At 34.2% G+C, this 27,842-nt stretch overlaps 4 protein-coding genes and 1 non-coding gene across 8 annotated transcripts; 2 read left to right on the top strand and 3 right to left on the bottom strand.

Annotated features, from left to right (window-relative positions):
• Window positions 1-2,680: 2,680 nt before the first annotated feature.
• LOC114720608 (ran guanine nucleotide release factor) lies at window positions 2,681-6,644 on the bottom strand. 2 transcript variants are annotated; one of them, XM_028906267.1, is made up of 5 exons: window positions 6,187-6,644; window positions 6,024-6,110; window positions 3,623-3,670; window positions 3,475-3,551; window positions 2,681-3,125 (listed from the first exon to the last, which is right to left on the bottom strand). In XM_028906267.1, the coding sequence occupies exons 2-5, from the start codon at window positions 6,105-6,107 to the stop codon at window positions 2,984-2,986; spliced, it is 351 nt and encodes a 116-aa protein (XP_028762100.1). In that variant the 5' UTR covers window positions 6,108-6,110; window positions 6,187-6,644; the 3' UTR covers window positions 2,681-2,983. The 2 variants fall into 2 exon arrangements, with proteins under 2 accessions (XP_028762100.1, XP_028762101.1); XM_028906268.1 differs by having other exon boundaries at window positions 6,024-6,098.
• Window positions 6,645-8,567: 1,923 nt separating this feature from the next.
• Window positions 8,568-13,706, bottom strand: LOC114720622 (U11/U12 small nuclear ribonucleoprotein 59 kDa protein). 2 transcript variants are annotated; one of them, XM_028906287.1, is made up of 10 exons: window positions 13,626-13,675; window positions 12,903-12,973; window positions 12,518-12,707; window positions 12,098-12,440; window positions 11,907-11,990; window positions 11,213-11,278; window positions 10,520-10,592; window positions 9,761-10,149; window positions 9,474-9,514; window positions 8,568-8,743 (listed from the first exon to the last, which is right to left on the bottom strand). In XM_028906287.1, exons 3-10 carry the CDS (start codon window positions 12,679-12,681, stop codon window positions 8,665-8,667), a joined length of 1,239 nt encoding a protein of 412 aa, XP_028762120.1. In that variant the 5' UTR covers window positions 12,682-12,707; window positions 12,903-12,973; window positions 13,626-13,675; the 3' UTR covers window positions 8,568-8,664. The 2 variants fall into 2 exon arrangements, with proteins under 2 accessions (XP_028762120.1, XP_028762119.1); XM_028906286.1 differs by lacking the exon at window positions 12,903-12,973 and having other exon boundaries at window positions 13,626-13,706.
• A 132-nt stretch (window positions 13,707-13,838) lies between these two features.
• TRNAL-CAA (transfer RNA leucine (anticodon CAA)) lies at window positions 13,839-13,922 on the top strand. The gene has a single exon. It is a non-coding gene; the product is annotated as a tRNA-Leu (tRNA).
• A 2,842-nt stretch (window positions 13,923-16,764) lies between these two features.
• Window positions 16,765-17,710, bottom strand: LOC114720626 (probable membrane-associated kinase regulator 6). 2 transcript variants are annotated; one of them, XM_028906292.1, is made up of 2 exons: window positions 17,099-17,710; window positions 16,765-17,014 (listed from the first exon to the last, which is right to left on the bottom strand). In XM_028906292.1, the coding sequence occupies exons 1-2, from the start codon at window positions 17,706-17,708 to the stop codon at window positions 17,007-17,009; spliced, it is 618 nt and encodes a 205-aa protein (XP_028762125.1). In that variant the 5' UTR covers window positions 17,709-17,710; the 3' UTR covers window positions 16,765-17,006. The 2 variants fall into 2 exon arrangements, with proteins under 2 accessions (XP_028762125.1, XP_028762123.1); XM_028906290.1 differs by having other exon boundaries at window positions 16,765-16,992.
• A 7,980-nt stretch (window positions 17,711-25,690) lies between these two features.
• LOC114720625 (delta(8)-fatty-acid desaturase 2) lies at window positions 25,691-27,603 on the top strand. Its single transcript, XM_028906289.1, is given in 2 exon segments — window positions 25,691-26,292; window positions 26,295-27,603. Coding segments are annotated over 2 exon segments (1,341 nt in total). The 5' UTR covers window positions 25,691-25,991; the 3' UTR covers window positions 27,335-27,603.
• The last annotated feature ends 239 nt before the right edge of the window (window positions 27,604-27,842 follow it).

Raw genomic sequence — 27,842 nt, 5'->3', positions numbered from 1 at the left:
GTTGGAGATCATATGATTTTGTATCAAAGCGCTTCTAAATAAATCCGATTCCTTGAGATTAAAGTTCTGTTCATAAAGGATTGATGAGCTGCTTGAACCTTGATGATGAGCTATCAGCTATGCAGTTCTGGTTCTCTTTTGTTCTTGTTGGGTTTATATATACCCTTGATTTCACCAGAAAAAGATGCTCAAACTTTATTGATTAGTGCCTTTTGTGTCCAATGTTAGTTGGATTGAATGGAAGAGATGAATTGATTAGGGTTAGATTTCACTCAGGAAAGCCAACTAAGTCAAAGATGTTTGAATTGTAGACGTAGTGAAGTGATGTCCTTTTAAAAATGTCTTTTAAAGTTAGAAAGTAGGTGGTAAAGTGACAAACTAGTCATCTTACTTTGAATGATATATATGTAGTGGGCAATAATAATAATAATAATAATAGCAAAAGCTGTCATATCTCAATCCCAATTTCCACAATATCTTTCAGACAATTCTACTGATTTCCTCTTTTGCGGCAGTATATGGACACCAGTTTCCTTCATTTTGAATAATCTTCTGATCAAATCAGTTTATATTTTGATTTTTATAATTTTTATATGAATAATAGCTACTTCAACAAATATAGATATCTGAAAGTTTTGAAAGTAGTTGAAATGTTTTACTGCAAAATTTCGTAACTTTAATTTGAGACCACAATAAATCAGAAATCTGAGCACGTTGAATATCAAATTGCCTGAGTTGTAAGATTTTTTTTTTCAAATTGATTTGACCAGTTTTTGATCTATATCAATGGTTTAATCAAACCAGAATAACAACAAATGCTTCAATTTTGATGTCTGTCCAGATGATGCGTATCAGTTTCCTCAGATATGAACCAGACATAAAAATAAACTTTTTTCTGAAAATATTTCTTACTAAAAGTTGATTTTGGTTGAATTATATCATAAATACAAGATCTCACTACCTCTAGCCCTAAATACTCCTCCAATTCTTAATATAACTTAATTATTGAGTTGATTTTGATTCTCAATATAAGATCTATTTCTTATATTTATTAATTTTTTTAAATTACTTATATTGTTCTCTCTCAATCATAATTAAGTAAGAGAGGGAAGAACGATATTAAGGAAGATGATTATGATATTTTAAAACAAATATGTCATATATTTTATAATTAACTAGTTTACCTGACTTTTTTAATTTAATCAACATAGTTAGATAGTTCTATAAAAACGTGCTTCTCTTTTATACCAAAATCAAAGAGATGGGAACATTCGAAGCATGGACAGAAGTAGAGGAAGTTTCCCATTAACAAAGCAGGTCGGTATGGGGAATTAAGCGTATTCAATCTGCATAGGTTCTTTATAAATTTTTCTTCTTTTCGATGAAGATAAAGCTGCTTTCCCTCATAACGAGTCACGAAACTGATTGGTCTATTGTGGACAGATGTATCATGTCCCAAATAAAGTCTCCACGGCTCTACAGAAGCAGAAGAATTTAATTGGTTTTTAAAAAGAGAAATAGTGTTATGTTTAATCCCGTGGCCATGTGGCAATAACTGTCTGTAAAAGATTGAGCAATGATTTGATGTTGATTGCTCACCAATAATTTCCAGCAGCTTTCCTACAGTCACAATGTGTGAAAACATGTGTCCTATGAAGACATCCATATCGTAGTGTAATTTTTTTGGGGTTGGCCCCACATAATGCATGATTTTCAAACTTGTTTGAGTGCCTGTTGCCACGTGGTTGACTCTTCTTCAGTGGATTGGCCACTTGCAGTAGCTGCTGCACAGTCCTTGTATTGAAAAAAAATTTGGTTTCCCATAGGAGAATTTCCAATCCATAAGAGTGCCTGGTGGGACTATGGTAGAAATTTTCTATAAACACATTCTATGTAAATTAAGACAAAACTCTTCTCGCATACTTGTTTCGTATTTTATAAATCATTATAAAAAAACTACTTATAAACCACTTATAAGCTATTCTAAACGGGCCCAAAATCTGTTGAATTCATGTACTTTCAGTTTTAATTATAAGACCTCATTTGTAGTCTACAAACAAGATCTTATAATTAGGACCAGAGGTAATAAAAATTAGACAATGACAGGATGTCATGATGCAATGTAAATCCTCCTTGAAAGGAGGAAGTCGCAGGTTCGAAAAATCTGTATTTTGCTCATGAATCATCTAAAAATATTATACAAAATGTCTTTTGAGTCGTCGGTTGGATTAATTTATTTTTAAGTATTTTATATAATTTTGTCTTGTAAAGCACAAAATAGCTTGGTTTCACTAGTTTCCAAACAAGACCAAATCATCTTTGATAAGATTTAAGATACAACTCATCCAAACACTTGAATACCAAAACGAAAAACTGATAAACTCATGCAAGCTGAATTTTCATCAGAAGAATTACAACTTTAATGAGATGCATTTACTGCAGCATAAGTAACAATACCCACTTGACTCTGGGTGTATACAAATATGCCTCTTTCAACTCACAGGAGAGATGCACCTCTCAAGGGAGACAGGTCCAATTTATGTTCTCAACAGAGAGAAAGCTATACGGTTCAAGGAGCATGATTAGCAAATGGCAACATTTACGTCAAAAGACAATGCTTGTCATGTAAGTGATTTCACACTTTTAAGGCCAAAATATGATGTTTACGCATGAAACAAAAGGACAAGCAAAATAATGCCCTGTTCATTTCAGCAAGGACTCAAGTTGTCTATGAACAGATTCAATAATACACCTATCATGCACAAACCAGTTAGCTGTGCTTCAAAAGACAGCAATATTCATTAAGAGCAGCTAAATTACTTTCAAAGTTACCAGATTCACAACCATGATATAATCCGTTAAAATAAGAAGGGTCTAAAAGAAAATCAATAAGGGATTTATATGGGAAATATTGGGAATAGTACCTAAAATTTTAGTCCTGTAGCTATGTTCCTACACTCTCAACACCTATCAAAACCCAGGATCATACGCCAAAAAGACCCCAGTCATAAACCTTGAAGCTTTCAACAGCACGCTTGAAGACCTCGGCCATGGGCAAACATCCAACTTGCACAGCAGGAACAGCTAAGCCGGCACCAACCGTGCCAGCACTTTCGCTCAAGGGACTGCAACAAAAAAAGTAATGCACAAGTGTCTATGATATTTTAAAGCTTCCACGTAGTCACAAGAAAGCGGGAAAATCGCAAATAATTAGTTATTTCTTTAACTAATATGGGCTTCCCTTCCACTTATGTGCCCCATATGGTAAACCTTAATTAATCTACTCAATTGCTTTTTGAAGTACGTCCAAGGAAAATACTGAATTGTAGATGTTACCTACCAGCACTTGAGGCAATATTGCATTATCATATATCCAACTCAACATATTTATCCAACAACATAAATATGGAATCCAGTAGCAAGAGAATTATATGTGTAGTTTTCTAGTAAAAAAAAAAAAATCCTCACACTTACTTTATAACAATGGGTTCATATGCAGTGATTAGGACATCAGTGCCAACTCCCTTAAGACGCAGATTAGCCAAATACACCTGAAGAAAGGAACCATGTCAAATTGCCGTTTGCAACATTCATGAACAGTTCAGCCAAAAGATAAACATACTTTCACGATATTTTGTGCTTCCCTTCCTTGCCGTCCTTTAGAAATTGCCTAAAAATGATAACACATGATGAAGATGAGTGAGCGGGGAACATAAAAGCGTATCAGGCTCTCGCCAAAAATAGTGAGCATGGATACTGAAGACATTATTGTTTTTCTTCCAGAAATTAATGCGCACGAAAATGGCCGCTGGTCACATTGTAAATAGCAACTTATATGAAGAACCCGTTTTTAAACATTTATGAGATTTTAAACATAACATGAAATACAAATTTTCACAGAATAAAGAATAATCATATTCTTATAACTGGGATCATTCCTCATAACCCAGTATCTCACCTGCCATGTCATCATACGATTCTTCAACTGATTATATATTATAACAATCATCTTATGTCTCCTCTTGCATTGATATTCACGGTGATATTTAGTAACTGATATTGCAACACTAAAAGCCCAAACCAGATCAGCACAAATAGTATTAAAGGGGTGTTTGGATGGAAACCAAGCTATGGTTTCAGAAGTGATTTTACGGTCTACGAGGTAAATATGTGGAGGAGTTTATCTCAATTTGCAGAAAAGTGCTTCTGAGAAGCTTGCGTTTCATCCAATTCCATATTTAAAGTCTGCAATTAACATCTCAAGTCAAGCCCAACACTCCTAGCTGGAATGCGTGAGAAGCTTGCGTTTCATCCAGCGGACCGGTCTTACAAGTGCCTTTACCAGCAACGCCAAACCTGCTACAGCCTACCACCCAAATAACTGTCTCACACCCCCAGAACTTTCAACACCGAACATGTCATGATAAAGGGCTCAACATAGCTCCTGCTTGCTAATGGAAATTCCCAATGACAAAGTGAAGACAAATGAGCCCATATCAGAGTCAGAAGGCACCAAAATCACTCCAAGAGAAGTCGAGATGTTTATGTCAGGAAACTATTGCAAGACCAGTCAACTCTTTTTTAAGGGAAATAACAAATGATGGGGAAATGCTACCAAAGGCTAAGGAGGAAGCAGATGTTTTAAAAATCCTTCCAGGAGCAACAATGTCTATTACTCCTCAGCTAGTGTCAACATCAACCACGGAATTCTTTTATTCAAGATGACGTCAACAAGGCCATAAGGCAGTGAGTTTAGAAGCAGAGTATGGATTCAAGATCTTGTCCACTCGTGGACCTAAAGCTTCAGATTCAAGATCACAATCTTAGCTCAATTCTTCTTTGTGACCAATTCATGGCATTAGAGGTTTTTTGTCAAGCTCCCTGGCGTCATGAACAAGTGCGTTTCTGACCCAACCAGTGCCCACTGTACACACTGCAAAGTCACCTCCGTTCTACCTTTTAAGACTCATTCCTAGTGGGTTGAGAGACAAGTTCGTTTTGACAAGGGAATCAATAATTGAAATCACATAATTATGGTTTTCTAGAATAGATATAGATATCAGTTGCAAGTAATTGCACATAAACAACTATCTGGTCCTTCATTCAAATTACTGATTCCGTGGAAGGAACATCCAACTAAAGAAGCAAATTGGGAAGATGATGTGATCAGTTCCAATTGTCTTGCCTTCAGGACAAGGTGAATTTGCAAGAGAGGTGCGTTTATAGCAAATTGACAAGGGATAATGGGATAATGTGGGGTGAATGATGTGTTGAATGGGTGAAGGAATGGATCAGCACGTAGCATATTAAGAGTGAGGATAAGACTTGGTTATGGTTGTTGGTAGAAGTTAATTTATTGTATCTATATTTTCTGTTATATGTTTTTTTTGGTGAACAAAGAATTTAGGTGAGTTGGGTCTAAAGGCTCATGCCTCCAAGCTCAAAGAGCACTTACGTATTTATAGATCGTTCATCAACAAGGTTCTCACATCAGCAGAGGGATTCAAACCCACAACCTTATGAGTTATGAGCCAATACCTTGTTGGTATCAATATGAGCATAGCAGGGTAGAGTAGAGCATGGGATGTATTTTGTATTAAACCCGGAGATTCTCCCTTTTTTGGATTATTATAGTATAATGCGTTTAAGATCCTTGCACCTATTATTCTCAGCTTTATCAGTTTTGTGTTAAGATGTCTGCTCATATTACCTAGTAAACATCCCCCCCCCCCTCACCCTAAATATATGTCTTGGATTCTATTAGAATGCAATCTAAATTAAATAAGGACGCAGTTAAATAGGCCAATGCAATGATCCCCCAATTAATGTCTCCACAGAGAAACAAATGGATAAGCAGGAAATGACGAGGACCACAGAAGAAATAATTTATGGGAGAAGTTGTGTTTAAGCCAGTGATCTAAAAGTAAGTTATGACTCATGATGATCGATGCTGGGGGTACTTAGATGACTTGGAAGTGTAGAAGTAAAGAAGAAAAAGCCCAAAAAAGGTTTGAAAGATGTACCATTTGGCCTATTGCAGTAGTTACCACAGCAGGTGCATTATCGTATATTAAACCGGGAGCTTCCATAACTCCAGACTGCTCCATCACCTGAAATTTTACAGGAAAAATTGATCACGGCACACAAAAGGACATCATCGACAAATAAGACGTTAAATGAACTAACGTGATGGGCACCAATTCTCTAGACCCTTCCCCATTGCTGGGAAGCACACATGAGGCTTACAAAGTGTAGAAATTCCTCCACTGAATCAAATCACTCAGATTTTACACAGAAGAATGATCACTTGAAAAAATGAACAGAACCGTGTTATAAATTAGTATTGCCAGGTACCATGCACATTATATCTAAAAAGCAACAATAAAATACTGTACTATTCTAAGTGGCGAACTCCAAGTCTTACATAGGGCAATGACTAACACAACCTCCTAGTACGCACGAAAGACATTCAGGAAAAGTAAAAGATGAAAAAAAAAAAAATCTAGTATATGGCTATATAGACAATAGCACACCCAGTGCAAAAACATTAAAATCTTTGCCACGTAAATATCGAGTATTAGCTTTGATGAACTATGCTTTGATTCATTGAGGCACAGTATCTGCAATGGACTGACATTCAACTAATCATAAATGAGGCGAGAAAATAAGCCACACTAGCCACTTAGATTCTCAACAAAACAGAACCCTCAAACTCAATTCAGAATGCCTTTAGAAGTTCTTCTTTGTTGACTGAGAATCAACTCCAACCAAGGAAATTAAAAGAATTAGGCACATTCTCGACTATGCAGTATTCCGTCGTAAAATGGAATTAGGAGAAACGTCGGCGGAAAAAAATTGCGAATTTGAAGCCAGAGAAGTAAAGAGGTTCTACTTGGAGAGAACAAAGGTACCTTGACAGAGACGAAATAGGGAAGAGCTAGAGAAGACTCTAGTTTGTCCTCCAAGGTGGTGGCCTTATACAACAACACTTGATGGCACTTGAAGTCGAAGATCAGCATTCTCTCTTTTATGTCTTTTTTATTTGGTCGTAAATAGCAAAGAGCTTGAAACGTAAGCTGTATTAATCTCAATTTATTTTATAAAACATATTTATTATAAATAACTAATTTAATTAATTTTAATATTTATAAATTAATTATTTAAATTTTATATTTAATACAAAAAGAGTACTATTTAATTTGGATACCATAGAAAAATTAAATTGGTTTAATTCATAAGGTTTTTACATGTTAAAAAAGTTTAAAAAAATCCAAAAATTTTCAAGTCTAGCGAACATAAAACCCTCTGCATTTATGAGGAAAATAAGAAACTTAACTCAATTTTTTTGGGAAAATTAACCCTTTTTTTTTTTGGAATATAAGTGGTAAGAGACACAAAAATGTAAAATGCGTACAATTTTATACTTTGTTTTTCTTTTTCTTTAAACATATCATTCATTCGCTCTGGTCCAACAAAAAAAAAAAATCATTCGTTGAGATGAAAGATTAACATCCTTTGCAATACTAAAAGCAAAAGATAAACCCCTCGAAATCACACACTCTCAGATGAAAATAAAATCTCAAATAATTTATTTTAAGAAAGGCAAAAGAAATGCATATCACTTGCGTCAATTGAGTCATATTTTGCTTTATTTTTTCTTTCTTTTTTTCATTTGAACATTTCAGAGAGATATTTATTAAACTTCAACCAAACATATTTTATTTATCCAAGTCTCTCCGCATTAAACTACAAATAAAGCAATTGGCTAAAAAGCTGCAAAGTTAGCTTAAAGAAGAACAACTAAAAGAGAGAGACAATTGAGAGAATTTATGAAATATTTTCTCAAAAGATAACATGAGATGACATCAGGATTGGCTGCGTAATGAAACAATGAACGATTATAGAGTGGATATGGACTTAAATATTCTTCTTCAGTGCCTGTACATTCAACGCTTACTCACAAGCACCACCATGTAAATGAAATTTACACTAATGTTTGTCTTTAGATCTCTGTTTTTTTCTGCCAACGTCTTTAGATCTCTCCTCAACTTTAGAAACCAACATGAACATTTCCCGAATCTTACCCCATCAGAATTGGAAGTAATATACAATACAGGTAACTAAGTAACAAAAATAACCAAATATATCCATTCAATAAGGCTTCACCAAGTAAGATGCCCATATGTCATCGGCTGGAGGGGGAGGCTGAACCCAGTGACCTGGTATGCGGCTGCACCAAGATGCAGTAAATAAGGAAACAGATCAAATAGATGAGCTATTCAAATACATCAGCTTCATCTATAAGGCACATCAACATATATTCCAATAGTCATTTTGCGTACAGTTATGAAATATTTTCTCAAAAGATAACATGAGATGACATCAGGATGGCTGCGTAAGGAAACAATGAACGATTATAGAGTGGATATGGACTTAAATATTCTTCTTCAGTGCCTGTACATTCAACGCTTACTCACAAGCACCACCATGTAAATGAAATTTACACTAATGTTTGTCTTTAGATCTGTTTTTTTTCTGCCAACGTCTTAGATCTCTCCTCACTTTAGAAACCAACATGAACATTTCCCGAATCTTACCCCATCAGAATTGGAAGTAATATACAATACAGGTAACTAAGTAACAAAAATAACCAAATATATCCATTCAATAAGGCTTCACCAAGTAAGATGCCCATATGTCATCGGCTGGAGGGGGAGGCTGAACCCAGTGACCTGGTATGCGGCTGCACCAAGATGCAGTAAATAAGGAAACAGATCAAATAGATGAGCTATTCAAATACATCAGCTTCATCTATAAGGCACATCAACATATATTCCAATAGTCATTTTGCGTACAGAACAAGACACATAAAAATTACATGCAAGACTGGCCGCGGGTCTCTGCAATTCGCAAAAATACCAATGCAAGACAAATATATTAAATCAAAACACTATTTATAAGCCATGACTTTTGACAGGATTTATAGATATATAGATATTAAGTATTACCTCCAGTCCTTACTATAATGTCTAGTTTTAACTACAAATTAGATTTTATATTAAGGGCCGGAAGTAGTACTTCATCTTTTGTAGGTATATTTGTGTCAGTGTTTCACGCTATAAGTTTTTGACATCTTATACTCAATGATGTTAGGCATACTGGAGAAAATGCAAGAAACAATGGTGTTGCGGAATCTGAATACTCCATTCCAGAAAAATGAAATTCTGGTGATAGGTATAAAGGTCATGACAGTGGCACAGAATGATATGTAGTCCGGCAGATAACATTATAATTAAACACTGTTGTAAAAGGTGGTGGTGATTTAGGTCATAGATCATTCATACTGATGAATTTGGCCCAATGCCATCCTCCATTTGTCTTCCAAGTTTAAAATGCAACCCAAATTATGCTTGAAGCAGAGGGAATATTCACTAACAACAAAAGTGGTAGCAGGATAACCTAATTATTCTTACCTTCCTCCTGCTCTGATATAAGCATCCCATCCTCTTCTAACCTGCATGAGATTATTTAAAAGCTTTAATAATCATGTGGAACTTACAGCATGGTCCGAGTCAAACGTGTGCAAACATCAGATTCTAATGTAAGGTTATTATCAATTCAGCTTAGTAAAACTTGCAGCCTTCGTGCTAAAAGATAACATAAATTGCCATTCATTACAGACATTTGAGAAAGAAAGGAGAGATGCTACGTTGAAAGCCATGCAGAAGAATTTAATTACAGAGGAAGTAATTAGAGTTACCTCAATAAGTGTGCCCATATCATTGTTGCTGCCATGATAATAATGATAGAACTCAATTGGTAAGTTAGCTACATCATCATATGCTCCCCTACTGCTTTGTCCGTCAGATCCTTTTTTACTAGATTCCTTTTCATCAACTTCAACAAAGCCCTTTTCATCTTCACCCTCAGTTTTCTGCTCTCTGCTCTCCTGGAGCTCACTATTATCATTGCTCGAACCTTTTAATAAATCTCCTTGGTTTTTAATCGATTTTCTGGATTCCTCTGCAGACACAATTGCTTCTCTAGCAGCATCTGTATCAGCAGCCACCAAAGCTTGGCGCTCCTCTTCCTCAACTGCAGCTTGAACCCTTTCAAGAAACTTGTTGTCCTCCTCCGGAAGAAAGTGGCCTACAAATATTTAATTAAAAAAGCATAATATTATGATAATTAAATGATGCAATTTTTTCCAATTGTTACTAAATATTACATGTGTGAATAATAATCTCTATCGAACCCAGAATTTATCAGTAAAATAAACAATTATGATAGATAAGGCAATTTAAAAAAAAATTGACATAGAAAGCTTATACGCTAAGAAATTAAAAATATGTGGTTCCATATTAATATTAAACTTTTTTGTTGTAGATATTATCTAAGGCATTTTTTATTAAAAAAGAACCATTCAGCTACTGTATGAGCCTAAAAGCCTTCACAGAAAATGTACACAAAAATACTTACAGCTGACCTAAGCAAGAAAAGCCACAGTCAGTCATCATACCTTGTCTTTTCAACTTTTGGATCCTGATGGAGCGCAACTCTTGCAGCTTCTCCACTATCAAGAGTAGTTCAAGCTGAGATACAAAGCAATGGTAAAAAGAGATTATCAATAAAAGGGAGGAATGGATGGAGAAGCAAGGAAAAGAATGTGCGGTCTACATTGACCGAACAAGTACATGTACAGAGCAAATTCATGAATATGATTATATTATCATAGAAACCTCAAATTCTTAAAAACAAAAGGTGAGACTACCACCAATGATATGTTACCAATGACAAGAAGACCATAAGTTAAATAGACGAGCATGAAATTTTGTACAAAACAAAAATTCTAATCTTAATAAATTAGCACTGGCGTCACAATGGATGCTGGGAAGACAACAAAGCAACGAACAGTAATTGATATGCACGAACAAGAAATGCCAGTTTGAATTTTGAAATCATCATAATGGCACAAGAGAATAAAAAGACGGCAGAAGAACATGGGCTAAAATGATAAGGATCACATATACCATAATGCAAATCAATCCGCACAATTCATTAGCACTGGGTAATCATATAAGCAACTAACAATCACGGAATTTTATGCAGAATAAGTGGCCAAGTCCTAGAAAGTTTTCAGAAGTCTGAAATGAGAAATGTCTTAGTTGCCAATTAGCCAAGAAGAATATGATTAAGCTGTAAATGAACTTACCTCCGACTCTAATTTCTTCTTCTCTTCTTTGGCTTTGAGCTTTGCGATTTCTTTCATCTTTTCCACCTGCAAATAAACACGCGTCAGATGCTAATAACAGCAGCATTGCAGCCCCATGTTTCCAAGGCAGCTGGAAGACAATAACCAACCGTAACGAAGCAATTTAAATTCTCACGTGGTCATAGTCAAATGCCACAAAATATGCAGTTTCACTCGAACTAAGAGTATTCAATTAGCACTGCTCTTAAAAGTGGAAATATACAAGCATATGAACAATACAATGGTAAATTCTATATGGTTTTTCTAATACGGTAGGGAAATAAGATAATGATAAGTTCTATATAGTTATTCGAGTTTATCTATGGAGTCAAAAGATGTGTTGGCAGATTCTGCCTACAATGAGACTGCTCATGCCTAATCAGTGGCACCAGATGTTTATGCTTGTTTTCTCCATAATTTTTTCCAACTCGTTATACCATTAGAAAAGCCTTAAGTTAAATTTGTCTGCCTTCATCTACTGTCAGTCAATCCAACCCTAACAGAAACTAAATTGCATGCGGAGATATTTAAATCATAAAACACGAGCAAACTGATGGAAGTATTTAGCAATTACATAAAAAATCTCCAAACAAATTTCACTTTTGATTACAGATAGAGGGAAAATGACAGCTTAGTTCACAAAAATTTAAATTACCTTTCTATTTGCAATGTCCTTGGCAATCTCTTTTGCTCTCCATTCATCAGCTTCTCGGTCAATTTGGTCAAATTGCTCACGCTCCTAGAGTTTACAACATACAAATGATTAGCAATTTAAAACAGAGGCCGCATTGAAGAGGTGAAGTATATGTAAAATGCAATGCCTTAAGAATCCAACAAAAAAATAACCTTTGCCAGCATTTCTGCAATGCGCTTCCGCTTCTTTTTCCTCCAGATTTTGTTCCTTTTGCTCTTCTGCAATTTATTTTCAAGCCTAGCAGGGGCAGATTTCTCCTCCCAAGGACTTGTTTCATCTGTAACATATCGGAATGGCTCCAGTTGAGCTCTTAGCTTTAACATCAAAGAGTTAGCTGCTTCAACTGCCAGTGATTCCTGAGTTTCCAAACTAACCCTTCTGTCTTCTAAACATTTCTGAAACTCAGATACAGAAGACTCAACTGGCCCATCTTTTTCATCTTCTGCAGACCCTTTGGCCTCTTTGATCATCATCAGCATCTCCAGTTCCTTTTGCCTACAGAATTGCCATTCAATCATGGTAAATAATAAAAAACAGCATGCATTAATCAAGGTGATATAACAACAACATACATTGCCTTTGCAAGATTGAGAGTATCTTGCAATTCTTTTAGCTGATTGCGAACATTTCTGTTATTCCAAAAAGCACTTGAATTTGGCGGATCAGGTGGTAACAATGGGAACCAAGGAGGAGGTGGTGGTGGTGGTTGTGCCAATTGAGAAGAAAATGGATTCATTGTCAGTGTTCAGTGAGATTAGGAGTCTGCAAATCATAATATTAAGAAATATCAATTACAGCAACTGGAAAAAAAAAAAAAAAGACGAACCTTATATTAGTGTAAACTAGACAGTAGCCTTTATCAAATATGAATTTTTTAGAGAGAGAGAGATCCAAAGAGCACTGTCAAAACAGGTGAATGATTCGAGATGATGGTTAAATAAATATTTCAAGGCTGACTTGTAGATTCATGACTTAGAGAAGCAAACAGCAAAATCAGCACCAGGGTATATCCACTTCCGCACACCAAACTACCAAATCATGAGATAATGACAAACTTGAGAATGATTACCCCAAATTTTATCATAAAAGAAATATAGGTTCAAGTGCAAAAGGCTATATGAGTAAATGAGCATCATTCAAATGTACCTCAAATGTTAATTAAAAGCACATATAAACTACAATTTAAATATCAGATGTTAAAGAAAATGCGGTGACACATGGAATTGCTTATTAGTAAAATTTTTCATAAACTAACTTGCAAAGTTATTAAAATTAAGTGACACTTCCTATTCTAAGAAAAATGGGGGCGAGGACTTGATATGGGCATTTCTCATATTATTACATGGCCTTAGGTGCCGTCTAGCGATTCTGAAGTAGTTCAACTCTGCCCGATTAAAAGAAAACAGTGAGAAGCATTTTCTAAACAAGAATAATGTCAAACACAAAACTTTCAAGTAAAAATCACAACGAATTACAAATTGTGCATCATTGAAGGCCAAACAGAATTGCAACAACAAAACAGCTCCACCTTGGCCGAAAAGAGGCAAAAACCAATAGGCAGAGAAGAGGGGAGAACAACAGTCAAAGAGGCATAGGAAGACGCTGCGGTCCAGCGTTAACGATCCAAACAAACAGGAAAAGCAGCAGGAAGAGAGGAAAAGAAAGAGTTAAAAGACTGACCTTAAGGTGTCGCGAAAAAACCGAAATCAATGTGGTGTTGTGGTGGGGATCCTGCACCAGGAGATTTGGTCGCCCGTGGCGGTAAGAACAGTTAGTGAACAAGGGAGAGGAGGGAGCGAGGAAGTTGAACGAGAGGAGCTCGGATGCTGAGAACTGCAGAGAAAAAGTCACGTAATAAAAAGATCTTAATAAAGTGCGCCCATGGCCAACCACGTCAGGATGGCCGAGTGGTCTAAGGCGCCAGACTCAAGTTCTGGTCCTCGTGAGAGGGCGTGGGTTCAAATCCCACTTCTGACAATTTGTTGTTCATTGTATTTCACAACTTCGTTTCTTTTTACTCCTTTATTCTCATAACTTGAATTTAAATATGTAAAATATATATATATATATATATATATATATTTGATGGTATTTATCCGCGTAAGTGAGCATACTTTTGACGAATGACACGACTTTAAGATAAATGGTCAAGCCATCAAGCCATATACTACCGTCTATCTTTAAAATAAAATTTTATTTGATTTTAAATATAAGAGTCTGGTTTATTTTATCTCTTATATTTATATATTTTTTCAAAGTAATCCTTTTTAATAATGATAATTCTAACTAACACCTAATTAGTAAGAATATTTTAGGAAAGACAACACTTATTTATTACAAATAACTAACTTAACTTATTTTCTTAATTTCCTTAAATTAGTCAATTAGTTCTTATAATTAGGACCGGAGGTAGTATGATATAGTGGAGAATTTTAAAATTCTAGTTATCTGATTCTTAATATAAAACCTATTTACCTAATTTAGTTAAATTAAAGAAGTTATGTAAGTTAGTTAATTATGAAAAATATAACATGTTTTTCTAAAACATCATACTCATCTTTTTTTAGTTCATACTTGATTATAATTAGAGAAGTATCCATAAGAATAATTTAAAAAAATTAATAAATATGATAAATAAGTTTTATATTTAAAACCAGAATCAACTCATCAATTATGTCCCATATAACTTATCCATAAAAAAAAAAATTATAACTCAAATTTTCGTGACTATATTATCTAAGTTTAATTTTTAATTATCAAAATAAAATGTGAGATTCTTCCCAGGTATAAATCAAAATCAAATCACAATGAGAGTTAACCAAATAATTTACCTCTTAATTTTTTGAAGTCTAGTCAATGTTAAGATAATCAATAACGGATTACGGCCAAAATAGGTAAAACAATCGAAGGGACAAGAATGCGAGTGTGATTGGACAAGATGTTAAAAAATCAGTGAGAATCCAAGGCAATAAGCAATCCAGAACATTCCTTTGGTTTGGATTTAAGTCAAGACATAGAACATTTTGCCTTTGGTCTTAAAAAGCCGCAACAAGCAAATTTAACCTTCTTTATCAAGTGCTACAACTGAATCTTTATGATGAGACAATAAAAACGGTATGAGCAAAGCACATACTGATCAAGAGAAAGAAGATGGTCCCAGGTTGTTGTTTTCTAATCGCGACCCTTCACGAGGAGTCCACCCCTGAAGAAGCTTAAAAGGCTGCAGAAGAACATGGCCATTGGCTCATAACTCATAAGACATTGTCTCTTCCCAGATTTGCTGATAAATGCACGTGTTCATCACGTGGGTGGTTGGGAAATTGAATTTGCCGCAGGTTTTGCTCTCTCTTGTGCACTTTTCAAATGAAGATCCAAGGTATTCGTATCCTCAGGTGAAAAAAAGATAACACTGAAGGCTATGAATTTATTCCAGGTTACTTTAGGTTTTAACTCATTTGAAAAATTTCTCCTTGAACCTCTTCTTAATCCTTTAAGATTCATTCTTTTCTCTTTCTGGCTACACATGAATTGTTAATTTCCATTCTGTTTGAGCTATAAACAATAGCAGTATCAGTCAGGAACAGACAAGCATGTTTTTTCAAGAGAGATTTATAGTTGTTTTTCTCATGATTATCAATAACAATATCAAACAGGAAATACTAAATCTAAAACAAATCGTGTTATTCACACAGGAGGGCCCACGTTGTTGGATATCATATGAGAACAGTATTAGCTTCATCTGATTATAGTTGCAAGTTGTGGTCTTGGATGGGTCCATCAGTGTCTGGAGAATGTTTGAACAAATGCCAGAATGAGAAGGATGCGCAAAGTGTTTATGGGCACAAGTAAATGCAGTGCAGCGACACTTTGTCCTTACTTGTTAGGCAAACTTGGAAGCAATAATAAGAGGGAAACGTACTCACAATCGGTGTCACTTTCCAGTGGTTAATTATGCACAAGGGTGGAACAAACTTTCAAGAAGAATGGCATGTCCCTCGTTGCCCTTCCTATCTTGCTAGTTTCAACAGCCAGAATTTTTTTGTTTTGGGCCCCCGCCGCCGCCCCCCCGGGGCTGGGTGGGGGACCTTAGGATTGGTGGCTGCTGAAAATATGTAGATCAAATTTAATAAAAATGGTCAAAATGTGGATGTTATGTATGTTTCTCTTTGAGATTCATTTCCAATACACTTCAATGCTTCAATTTTTTTAATGATTGACTTAATTGTTTTTTAATAAATTGAATCATTCTATTGGTTTAGTTTTGTCAAATATTCGATGGTTTAAAAAGATAGTTCACTTTTGAATCTGGTTTAACTACAAATGCTCCCTTCTTTCATTCACAACTAGAGAAGAATATATCATCATTATAAGAAAGCTATAGAACGAAATTTGGTGGTGAATGACACACATATGCGCACTCGAAATTAGTTGTTGATAAAATCAAATAGCACCATATGATCCAGATCCTTGTATCTAACTTCACCTGATAAGATAAAGTTTGCTGTTATTTTTTTTTTTTTTTTCAAAATACTAAAAGTACGTCCTTATTGAGGACCATCTCTACTATCTTAAATATTTTGTCTAAAAATGGGGGAAATGAAGGTTTCTACAAGGGCATTAAATCAGAGAATCTTTTTGACGGCTCTTTAGTGTAATCCATGGCAACCTGATATTTCATGAGGATCCCTCATATGAGGAAAATATTTTTCTATTCTTTCTCTTGTCATGATTCATTAATTGAATCCTGACATCTGACGTTGTCCTTAACAGAAACTGTTGTGAACTATTCAGAATTAAGAGCGAAGATTAGAGCTTGGAAAGTGCTGAAAAATTGTTATTCTTACATCTAAAATGCGTACAGCGAGTACCATTAAACTTTATATATCCTCACTCACTCCTACATCTAAGAAAACTTCTTTCAGCAGACCGATATGTGTAAAATCCAAGAGAAGACAGAAGAGATATAGATCAAGTTGGGGAGGCCTGAGCAGCTTCCATGCACATCTGGAGCAACCACTTCACTTCTCTTCTCTATTCTCGTCTTTATCTGCTGATGAAAGATTATTTTCCTGGAAATGAGAAGAGAGAATAAACAGACAAGTTTCAACAAATCTAGGAAGGCAAACAAAGGAAAAGAAAAGGCATAATTATACCTATTGATCTTTTACAGTGAAGGACTGCTTCATGAATTGAGTTCTCATGATCAAACAGATCACCCATAGAATAATCTTTAACTGATACTGGAGATGCTTGCTGTGAAATGCTCCAACTATTCACTTCCCACTCCGTCTTCTCAAAGTCACCAACTCTAGTACTTTCCCTCGAGCACCCTACTCTCCTCCCTAATTGCTTGAAATACCCAAAGGTGCTTCTCAAGATTTTCTGCGTGGATTTTCTCCACTTTGTGAAGAACCCATGATGATGAGTCCCCACACCTCTTGGAGAGACAATTCCTGAGTAAAAGAAAGAACTAGGCATGGTTTGTGTAGAATCAGGAGTATTGCAAGATCTTATCTTTGAAGTATTACCATAAACAGGTCTGATAAAGCCATCAGAGAAAAGCTCATCAGCATGAGCAAAACCAGCAGATGGTGAGAGAGTGACAGAAAAATCAAAGTTAAAGCTCTGGGGTTTCGCCATTATTAAACCTTCAGAGTTCATGGAAGCTCTGAGAGGCTCTTCAAGGCAGTTCACAGAAGGCTTGAAGTCTGATAGCCAACTGTGTGAAAAGCTATCAGTAGCCAGAGGCAGTGAAGATTCCATTGGAAACAAGGAATAACAAATTTACATGTGTTATTGGTAGCTATAAATATATAATATAATGTTGGTGACAAAAACAATAAGAGGCCACGAGAAGAGAAGGGAAGCCTTGTCTATTCTGTCAAGGTCAAGGTTGGAACAAATAGAATGACATGAATACGCAAACTGAATTGACTTTTATATATAGCAAGTTTATACCTTGCTTTCTCATCATCATCATCTAGTTGTGGTTGTCTGCAATTTCAATTGGATTGGTAAGGTAAGATAAGCCATACAGTGAGAGAGAATAGAGAAGGGAACAAAAACATGAAAAGGAAAGGTTTGTCTAGTTAATTTGCTTTCATTTCTTTTCTATTTCAAGCTACTGCAAAATGAAAAGGAAATTGGAAAACTAAAATAAGAAAGCATGAAAAATGCCATATTTATGATGTTAAAATGGCTTTTTGAAGTTTGCAGGGACAGAACTACAGAAGAGCATGAAGAATGGCGTGAAGTATGGTGACTGTGGAGTCAAAATTATTCTTAAAATATTCACACACAACAGAACTTCCATACTCAGAAGGATTAACCCGATTGGTTAGAACAAGGACGTCTCCATTTATCAATTTTGGTTCATTTATTGCAGAATTATGACAGGAGTGTGTTCTTTTAAGATCATTCAAGGAGGAGGTTAGATAAGGGTCTACAACTACAAGGACTAAGGTTGTTTATCAACAAAAACATGTCTGGCTTAATCCTAGAGAAATTATTAAAAATAAAAAACTTAATTTTATTTATTAACAAAAATATAATTATTTACATCCAAAATGCAATGAATTAGGAGAGGTGTACATATTTAGTGCCCGACAATGTCTCAAATAGAATTGCCTCTAATAAGATGATACCTATATATAGCAAAAAAAATTAAATAAAAAGAAACATCTTTTAAAATAATAAATATTCTATACTTAGGTATTATATTTTTATATTATTAAGCTTAGAAATCAGTTACAATCTTAAATAAAACTAAAAGATTAAATTCTTAAAATTTTTTATCATAATCATAACTTTAACTTATTACATGTGAATATGATGTGTGTGTGTGTATAGAGAAAAAATAATTCTATAAAATTAATAATTATTTATGAAAATTTTAAAATATATAAGACAATAAACATTTATCGAGTTGGGCAGAACTTGGGTTGACCCTAACCTATCCCGCAACTCAATTTTATGTTATTGGGCCAATCAATATTGATGATTGGGCTGGACCTACCAATATACTAAGTTGGTTCAACGTTTAGATTCATTAGAATGAATGATCATTTCCAAAGGCAAACAAATCCTGCTGATATGATTTTGAAATCTTGGAAATCCTTTGTAATAGCTAATGATTTAGCTTCAGTTGGTAGCTTATTTGTTACTAATGAGTCAGCAACACCTCTGGTTGATTGGATTAAAATCAATGTTGACGGTGCTGTGTATCAATGTTGATCGTGCTGTGTCTTCTACTGGACAAGTAGCTAGATGTGGGGGTGTCTTTAGAAATCACAATGGTGAATGGATAAAAGTTTTGCACAAAGATTAGGAATATGTGATGCTTTGGAAGCTGAGGAATGGACAATACTTAAAGGTCTCGTTTGGTACAAAACAATAAAAGATGGGGATTAAGATTACTATTAAAAAAAATCATTAAAAAAGTCTTTAGCATAAGTATTGTTTATTATATGAGATTAAGTAAACCCATGAAAGTAGGATTTGGAAATACTACTTCCCCCATGGTATTTCCAATCCCATATAGATGGGTTTGTCTAATCTTATGTAATAAGCAATCCCTCATGCTAAATACTATTTTTCTAATCTCAATCATAATCTCTTATTTTCAATACTTCGTATTAAATGGTACCAAAGATCTTTCAATAGCTCAGGAGAGGGGATTCAAGAAAATAATTCTTGCATCTGACTCCAAAACCTTATTGATATGCTATTGAGCAATTCTATACTTGGCTCTTATAGTTTGGTGTTTATGCGGATCAGGGACATGAAGATTCTGGTTGGGACTTACAGTTGAGATACATCTCCAGAGACAAAAAATCATTTGCTGATGCGTTATCAAAGGAAAGTCTCTCTTATTCAGGTACCTTAGATCAATGTCCGTGACATCTATAGATAGTTATGAAAAACGATTTACTGGGATTTAATCCCCTCCCGTTTTAATTTTTAGTTAGGCTTTTGCCCTCTTTGTTACCCAAAAAAAAAATACAACAGAAGGCTCCTCTACAATATAATTTAATAATAGTAATAGTAATTGTTTTATTTTTGCTACCAAAAAAGGGTCTCCGGTTTTTTTTTTTTTTGACCAGAAAAAAAGGGACTCCGGTTAGAAGCCCCGCTATTTAAGGCCGTGTCAAGAACACTGAATTTACACTATACAATTTAACAAATTTTGTGTGAATTTTTTCTTTGGACTGAAATTTTGTGTGACTTAGATCCAAGTGCATTTTTTTGGGCCCAAAAAACAGATCTAAGTCTTTTTTGGGATGTTATTCGTATAAGACTTTCTTAAATGTGACATTAAATCCAACCCTTTAATAGAATATACTTCTCTGGTCCTATTTTATTCCAAGTGAAAAAAATCTTAAACTGCATTAATTTTTTCATTTTACCCATATTTAATATATACACTTTTTAAAAAATAATTATCTACTTTATAACAAATGAAGGGCAAAATAGTACATTCATACTAAAAATTTAATAAAGTGACTTATAAATAGACTAAAAAAAACTTTTTTTTTGCTTTATAAATAAAACCAGAAGAGTATAATGGATGCATGAGTTATGAAAAAGAAAATGCAAGGCTATTCAAAATCTTTGCATCTTATATTTGGAGGGTTTTAATCTCAACATTTCATCCTTACATATATTAATTTCAAGTCCAAAATGATTTACGGATACTTTAAGCTATATCAAAAAAAAATATATTTGCATCTCTCAGATCTGGGGAGAGACCAGATATGTTCCATTTGAATACATATAAATACAATCAGAAAGCACGAGAAAGATACTCCTCCTATTTTAAATAATAAATGTATGAGGTAGTTAGAAGTTAACTCGGTTTTAAATATAGAACTTTAATTAATTTTATTTTTTATATTTATTATTTTTAAACTAATTATAAAGCAATATATAATTTAATGTTATATAAAGATATTTTAGAAAGATCATATCAAATTTATCCCAACTATCATTATTTAACTTTCTTAATCTATATAAAGTATTTAAATTACCCTTACATTGAATATGTTCAAGACCTTATGGAGCATTAAATAAAACAAATAAATCTCTTAATCCTAATAGAAATTCAAACCTTGATTTTTTAGGAAGAAGCTAGTTACTTTCATTTGACCTAACCTGTTGGTAATTCTTTGTAAGCATTGAATGATTTTTTTTAAAAAAAACAAATGTCGCTGTATTGAAAATAATCGTATTTAAGATGTTGTCGACCACTTTCATTGTACAGGCATCGAATGCATTGCCCCAGGTACCAGTGGATATCGCTGTAGTGGGGCTGACTAGCAATCCAATCAGCTGAAAATAGTGATGATATTTGACACTTTGTGGAGAATTCAACTCCACCAAATTTGTAGTACCTTGCATTCAATAACGTCGCTTTGCCGGTCAATGCGCCCTGCCGTGGCCCTCGGGTGTGTCTGGGTCAAATTGTCAATCCACACCAGTGAAGGAGGTGTATAATTGTGTTTGGTCTCGCTCTCACCTCGGATATTTTGAAGTAAAAATTGTTACCTTGCATTCATACCGCTTTCTCCTCTTTTTTTCCTTCTTCTTTTCTTTAATTTTTTATTTATTTTAGTTAATTTATAGTTAACACTCTAAAATATTTTTTTAGTAACATTTAATATCCTAAATTAATTAATTTTTAATATATTCAAAGTATTTTTCAGTTAGTGAGTGTTACTAGAAAATATTTTGGTTTAACAAGAACAATATTTCAAAAGCTAGATGCAGTCAAAACTAATTAATTTAGGATATCGAGTGTTACTAAAAAATTTCAGGATGCTAAATACATTAAAAATTAATTAACTTATAATACTGGGTTCCACTGTAAAGATACTCTAGGGTATTAGACATATTAAAAAATAATTAATTTATGATAGTGGGTGTAACTGAAAAATAGTTCAGGTGATTGAATGCGCTAGAAATTAATTAATTATGATACTAGATGTTATTGAAAAATTCTAAAATACACTAATTATTATTCTAAGTAAAAAAAATAAAAGTTATATTTTTTTTAAAGAAAGAAAGAGGGTCTCATCCCCCAAAAAAGAGGTCTCATCCCCCAAATGCTATGGTTTGGGGATGAACATGTGCTATTTAGAGATACACTGAGCAGGGGATACATACTCATATAAAAATTAGTTAGAGATTTAATTTAATTTTAAATATAAAATCTCAGTCTATTTTACTTTTAATATTGATCCATTTTATTCTAAGTAATTCTTATGGCGATTGCACATGTTAAGAAGTCTTCATTAAGGAGTAGTTTCACTAAACATGATTAATATGGGTATTTTAGTGAAAAAATTACCTATTTGTTATAAATAACTAACTTAAATAATTTCTTAATATTTTTGAATTAATTATATAGCTCTTATAGGCAGTAATACACCTCCCAATCTTTAATACAAGAATTGCATAACTAATTTGCATATGTTAAAAAAATTAGTTAAGCTAATTATTTTGTAATAAATATGTATTGTTTTTCCTAGAATACTCTATTTAATTAGGGGCATTGAAACTCCCTTTCATGGAAACATCTTAATACAGGTAATAAATTTGAAAGAAATGACGAGTTAATGTCTTATATTTAGGGCTAGGAAAAACCATATTGGAAATACCTATACTTTGTTTAGTTTGGTATTTATGTGGCTTTTTATTAATTAAATCATTTAATTTTACTTTTTTTTTAGTAACATTGCTATTGTAACTTTGTTCTATTAGTATTTTTAATCTCTATGCAAGATTAAAAGAAAAAACATATAAGTACTAAATTAAAAACTGACAAAAAAAGAAGGTATACTTACATTCAAAATAGTTTTCCCCTTATGACTAAAACAAACAACTTATTTAACTCTTTTGTTTTTTGGCCACCAGATCTAACTCTTATAATTACAATATAACGTTATATATATAAATATATATAATAATTAACTAATTTATTTGATTTATGATTTAATCTACCCCAATTAATTTTATTCATTCTAAATGTTTATTTGTAATCTGTCTTTTTTCGTTTATCACTTAAGAGACTTACGAACTCATTACATTCATGCAAGATCAAACTTGCAACTTAAAACGCAGTTTAAAAAAAGCCTAATGTCATTATATTAATAGTTGATCTTTTAAATATAGTACTACTGTAAAGCTTCAGACTCACGTTCACACTTCTTACCTGTGGCTCCCTACGCGAGCCACGTTGTTTTGGCACATTTGATTAAGAAAAAAGAAAATCGCACATTCCCACATGCTTGTCCTTCTTCTCGGGTGCTTCCTATTTCTAAATGGAGTATTAGATACGGCATAACATGGTTAAAAAAAATAAAATGAAGGGAGAAGAGTGATTTTATGATTTTATATCATAATAAATAAAAGAAATAAACTTTACGTATGGTTTTAAATTTTTCTATTATTTTTTAATGATAAAACTACATGGTTACAGATAATTCAATTTATCTTAAATAAAGGTTGGCGAAAAAATTGGAAAAAAAGTCGTAAAATACGAGGGATGCTATTAAAAGAAACTAAGCATATATGGTTATGATATTTTAGCCAGATAAATCTTGAAAGGGATCCCATAATAAGGCAGGAAGACAGGAGTTTAGGAGATTCATTCTCCAATCAAAATCCTAATTAAAGTAATCAAGTAATAATTATAATCAATCTAGTCCCTGCCACGTCACTTTCCATTTTTTTATTATTTGTATTATTGTTATTATTTTCCTGGCTTCGAATCTGATTTTCTTTTGTCATTTAGTGCCTCGGTGCCGTTCACTTTCAGAACCCAGTTCTCTTGTACATATCCTTATAAGCGACTTTTACAAATTCGACGACTTCGAGAACCGGGCTAATTGCCGAGTCACGTTCACCAACTCATTTGATTCCGTCTTTTCTTTTTTTTTAAAAAATTTCTATCAGATTCCATCTAAAATTCGAAACAAATCTCTAATCTTGTTATTTATTGTAATCAGGATGATTTGGGCCTTTGTATATTGCAGTATTAATTTTTTAAAGTATATATATATTATTATTGAGAAATATAAAATCCTTGCGTTATTTTATCAACAAAAAAAATCTCTGCGTTATTTTTGGTTGGATTTAGATTTGGAGAAAAATATAATTTTTAATTCTTGAATTTTTCATTAATTATCAATTTAGTTCTTAAATTTTTACTTGACATAATTTAGTCTTCATAATCTTTTTGATTCAAGATAATTTAGTCATTGTAATTTATTAAATTAGGAATTATTTTTTTCAAATTTGATTTTTTTGAGCTGGAATTTAAAAACTATAAGCACTAGGTTGTTCCGTATCAAAATTCAGAGTTTGAATTAATAATTGAAAAAAAGCTAGAAATTTATATTTTTCCTAAAATTTGACAATTTTGTCTGCCAAAGAAAATATTTTGGAGTTTGCTCATGTTTATCCAAGGAAAGCAATAATCAGCAAAATATTATGCAAAAATACTCTATTTTTAATATATTAAATAAGTTAATCCTTTCCTTTAATTTATAAGGAGAATGACAGACAAAGAAGTTGAAAATTGTAAATCCTAAATTAGATTTAGTAACATAACTTTATTTGGTATTAACAAGTCTAAATTTATAAATAACAACAAATTTTTGTTAACATTCTTTGTTTGGCATTTACAAAATTCCAGCTTTTTTTTTTGTCATTGTCCCTAATTTATATGAATAATTGCAGCAAATAAGATGAAAAATTTAAGAGCCATATGTTTATTTCTTTATTTATTTATTCCCTTTTTAACGCCATTGTATCAATTCAGTCATCAAATCAAGCACCAAAGGGAAGTTTCTTTTTTGATGTCGGTAGATTTTTTTTTTTTTTTGACCAAATTGATGTCGGTAGATTTAAAGGAAAGTCATTTACAATCATCACATTACACTAGCTGCGATATTCTGGTTCCAGATAGAGATGAGATGTGGCATACATTCAGGCCAAAGAAAAAAGATGTGGTATATATGAAGTAGGGTAGTTAACATAAAATTATATTATAACTAACTATTAAATATTAGTATTAGTAATTATAGTAAGTTTTGTGAAAACATATATATTTAATTTATCATCAGATGAAACCTTTCATCTTTTAATTAAAATATTAAAAATATGGTCAAAACTTTAAAAATAAATTCTTAATTTTCCCCCAAAAATTTAGTAAAAAATTATCCAAAGAAAAAAAAGGATTAAAAGTAGTTTTTTAAGGCCATTGAAACTTTGTAACGGAAAAAGAGTTGAATTAGTAAACCTATTAATTTACTGATCAGGCAGTGTTTCCCTGATTCTCTCTCTATAATCCCATCACGTGAGGTTGAATAGCCCGGAAAAAAATATCTAGGAAGTCACGTACTCACCGAAATATCCTACAGAGCAGTCCACGTTAAATTCCCTGTGACCTCCTCTCTAACCCTTGATTCCTAACCGATCCCATAACCGTACATCTCTATCCCACCGCTTTGCCCCAAGTTGCCAGGTAATTGCCGCACATCTCTCTATAATCTCGTCACGTGAGGTTGAATTGCCCCGGAACAAAATATCTAGGAAGTCACGTACTCACTGAGATATCCTACAGAGCAGTGCATTTTAAATTCCCTGTGACCTCCCCGCTAGCCCTTGATTCGTAACCGATCCCATAACCGTACATCTCTATTCCACCGCTTTGCCTCAGGTTTCCAGGTAATGTTGGCTTTCCAAAGGTTGCTTCGTTGTTAAACAAAGGCAGAACCTTTCTTCTCCCGTGTGCTGTAACGTACATATAGCTGCCTAAGGGCATTCGAAAACTCGACAAATTAAAAGGGCCTCTGAAGTTGCAGATAAACAGGGAGGGAGGGAGGCAGAGAGATCTCATCCAGATCAAATCTATATCCCAGTATTGGGATCTATTTGATTTGGGTTCTCTTGCATAGCAGAATCAGGTTTATCCTTTTCATCCGTGACGTCTTCCTGCGTTAACCATTCTTGTTTTTCTCGTTCTTTGCTTCATATTCTGACACAATGGAGGCTGAGAAGAAGTACATTACGACCGAGGAACTCAAAAAGCACAACAAGCCGGGGGATTTGTGGATCTCCGTGCAAGGTAAGGTTTACAATGTCACAGATTGGGCAAAAGAACATCCTGGTGGGGATATTCCTTTGTTGAACCTCGCTGGCCAGGATGTAACCGATGCGTTCATTGCCTATCATCCTGGTACCGCATGGAAATATCTGGACAAATTCTTCACTGGGTATTACCTAAAAGACTTCCAGGTTTCGGATGTGTCCAGAGATTACAGGAGGCTCGCATCAGAGTTCGCGAAATGGGTCTTTTTGAAAGGAAAGGGCATGTCACTTGTTATACTCTTACGTTTGTTGGTGTTCTGTTCCTCGTTGTTCTGTATGGTGTTTTGAGATGCACCAGCGTGTGGGCACATTTGGGTTCTGCTATGTTGTTGGGTTTGCTTTGGATGCAAAGTGCGTATGTGGGTCATGATTCTGGTCACTATGAGGTAATGTCAAGCAAGGGTTATAACAAACTTGCTCAGGTACTTTCTGGGAATTGCTTGACTGGTATAAGCATTGCCTGGTGGAAATGGACTCACAACGCCCATCATATTGCCTGCAATAGTCTTGATTATGATCCTGATCTGCAACATATCCCCGTTTTTGCTGTATCTTCCCGTTTCTTCAATTCAATAACATCTTGTTTCTATGGGAGGACCTTAAATTTTGATTCTCTTTCCAGGTTCCTTATCAGTTATCAGCACTGGACATTTTACCCAGTAATGTGTGTTGCCAGGGTTAATTTGTTCATTCAAACGTTTCTTCTTTTGTTCTCAAAACGCCCTGTCCCAGATAGAGCCTTGAACATAATGGGAATTCTTGTGTTCTGGACCTGGTTCCCTCTTCTGATTTCTTGCCTGCCAAATTGGCCTGAAAGGGTTATGTTTGTGTTAGCAAGCTTCTCTGTCACATCAATTCAGCACGTTCAATTCTGTTTGAACCATTTTGCTGCTAATGTTTATGTTGGGCCACCAAATGGTAATGACTGGTTTGAGAAGCAGACTAGTGGCACCTTGGATATCTCTTGTTCAAGCTGGATGGACTGGTTCTTTGGTGGATTGCAGTTTCAGCTTGAGCACCATTTGTTCCCAAGGCTTCCTAGGTGCCAATTGAGGAAGGTCTCTCCAGTGGTGATTGATCTCTGCAAGAAGCATAATTTGCCTTATAGGAGCTTGTCATTCTTGGAGGCCAATAAACGGACCATTAGGACTCTTAGAACTGCAGCCTTGCAGGCTAGGGATCTGACAAACCCTGTGGCCAAGAATTTGTTGTGGGAAGCTGTTAATACTCATGGCTGAGCAATAAGGATCAGAAAAATGGCTGATATGCCTCTCTCTGTGTCTCTGTTCTTCTTCTTTTTTTAATTTTTTGCCCTTAAATTTCTTGCCCAAGGGCCCTGGAACACTTTACAGTTCATACACTCGGCATCTATTTATACATTTTTCAGATTTTGGTTGCATTTTTACCTCCTCTATATTTCTGTTATCGTCAGCCTCCATTCGGTGGGATTAGCGTGTTCGTTTATGATGCTTATACCATGTTTGATCATATATGTTATTGCAGAGGATTTCTTGTTCTTTCTTCATTTCTTTTTTTGTGTGTGTTGAGAGAAGAACTGTCTATTAACGTAATTATGGCTCAACCATCGTATGTAATTTCAGCTGTAGGCCCTATCAGGATCATTTTGTTGGTGGTAGACCTAACATAAAGATTTAACTTTGCCTACACTTAACGCTGAATGGTGACAAGTGTTTAGCCTTCGTTTTACCAGAATGATGATTCTAATTATTTTCAGTGGAAGGGAAG

Source organism: Neltuma alba, unplaced genomic scaffold, assembly GCF_004799145.2.
Source record: "Neltuma alba isolate B1F8T4 unplaced genomic scaffold, ASM479914v2 tig00011992_pilon, whole genome shotgun sequence".
Lineage (NCBI taxonomy): Eukaryota > Viridiplantae > Streptophyta > Magnoliopsida > Fabales > Fabaceae > Neltuma > Neltuma alba.
The sequence above is the reverse complement of the archived record's forward strand: the minus strand, read 5'-3'. Positions and strand labels throughout refer to the sequence as shown.

Excerpts from the sequence above, each read along its gene's own strand:
- LOC114720626 (XM_028906290.1), bottom strand. The coding sequence starts at position 17,708 with ATGGAATCTTCACTGCCTCTGGCTACTGATAGCTTTTCACACAGTTGG. Across the intron at positions 16,993-17,098 it reads TCACTGTAAAAGATCAATAG|ATAAAGACGAGAATAGAGAA; the intron begins GTATAATTATGC and ends TTTCATCAGCAG.
- LOC114720608 (XM_028906267.1), bottom strand. The coding sequence starts at position 6,107 with ATGGAGCAGTCTGGAGTTATGGAAGCTCCCGGTTTAATATACGATAAT. Across the intron at positions 3,552-3,622 it reads AAGCACAAAATATCGTGAAA|GTGTATTTGGCTAATCTGCG; the intron begins GTATGTTTATCT and ends TCCTTTCTTCAG. Across the intron at positions 3,126-3,474 it reads TATGAACCCATTGTTATAAA|TCCCTTGAGCGAAAGTGCTG; the intron begins GTAAGTGTGAGG and ends TTTTTGTTGCAG.
- LOC114720622 (XM_028906286.1), bottom strand. The coding sequence starts at position 12,681 with ATGAATCCATTTTCTTCTCAATTGGCACAACCACCACCACCACCTCCT. Across the intron at positions 11,991-12,097 it reads TTGCAGAAATGCTGGCAAAG|GAGCGTGAGCAATTTGACCA; the intron begins GTTATTTTTTTG and ends TGTAAACTCTAG. Across the intron at positions 10,593-11,212 it reads AGAAGAAATTAGAGTCGGAG|CTTGAACTACTCTTGATAGT; the intron begins GTAAGTTCATTT and ends TTTGTATCTCAG.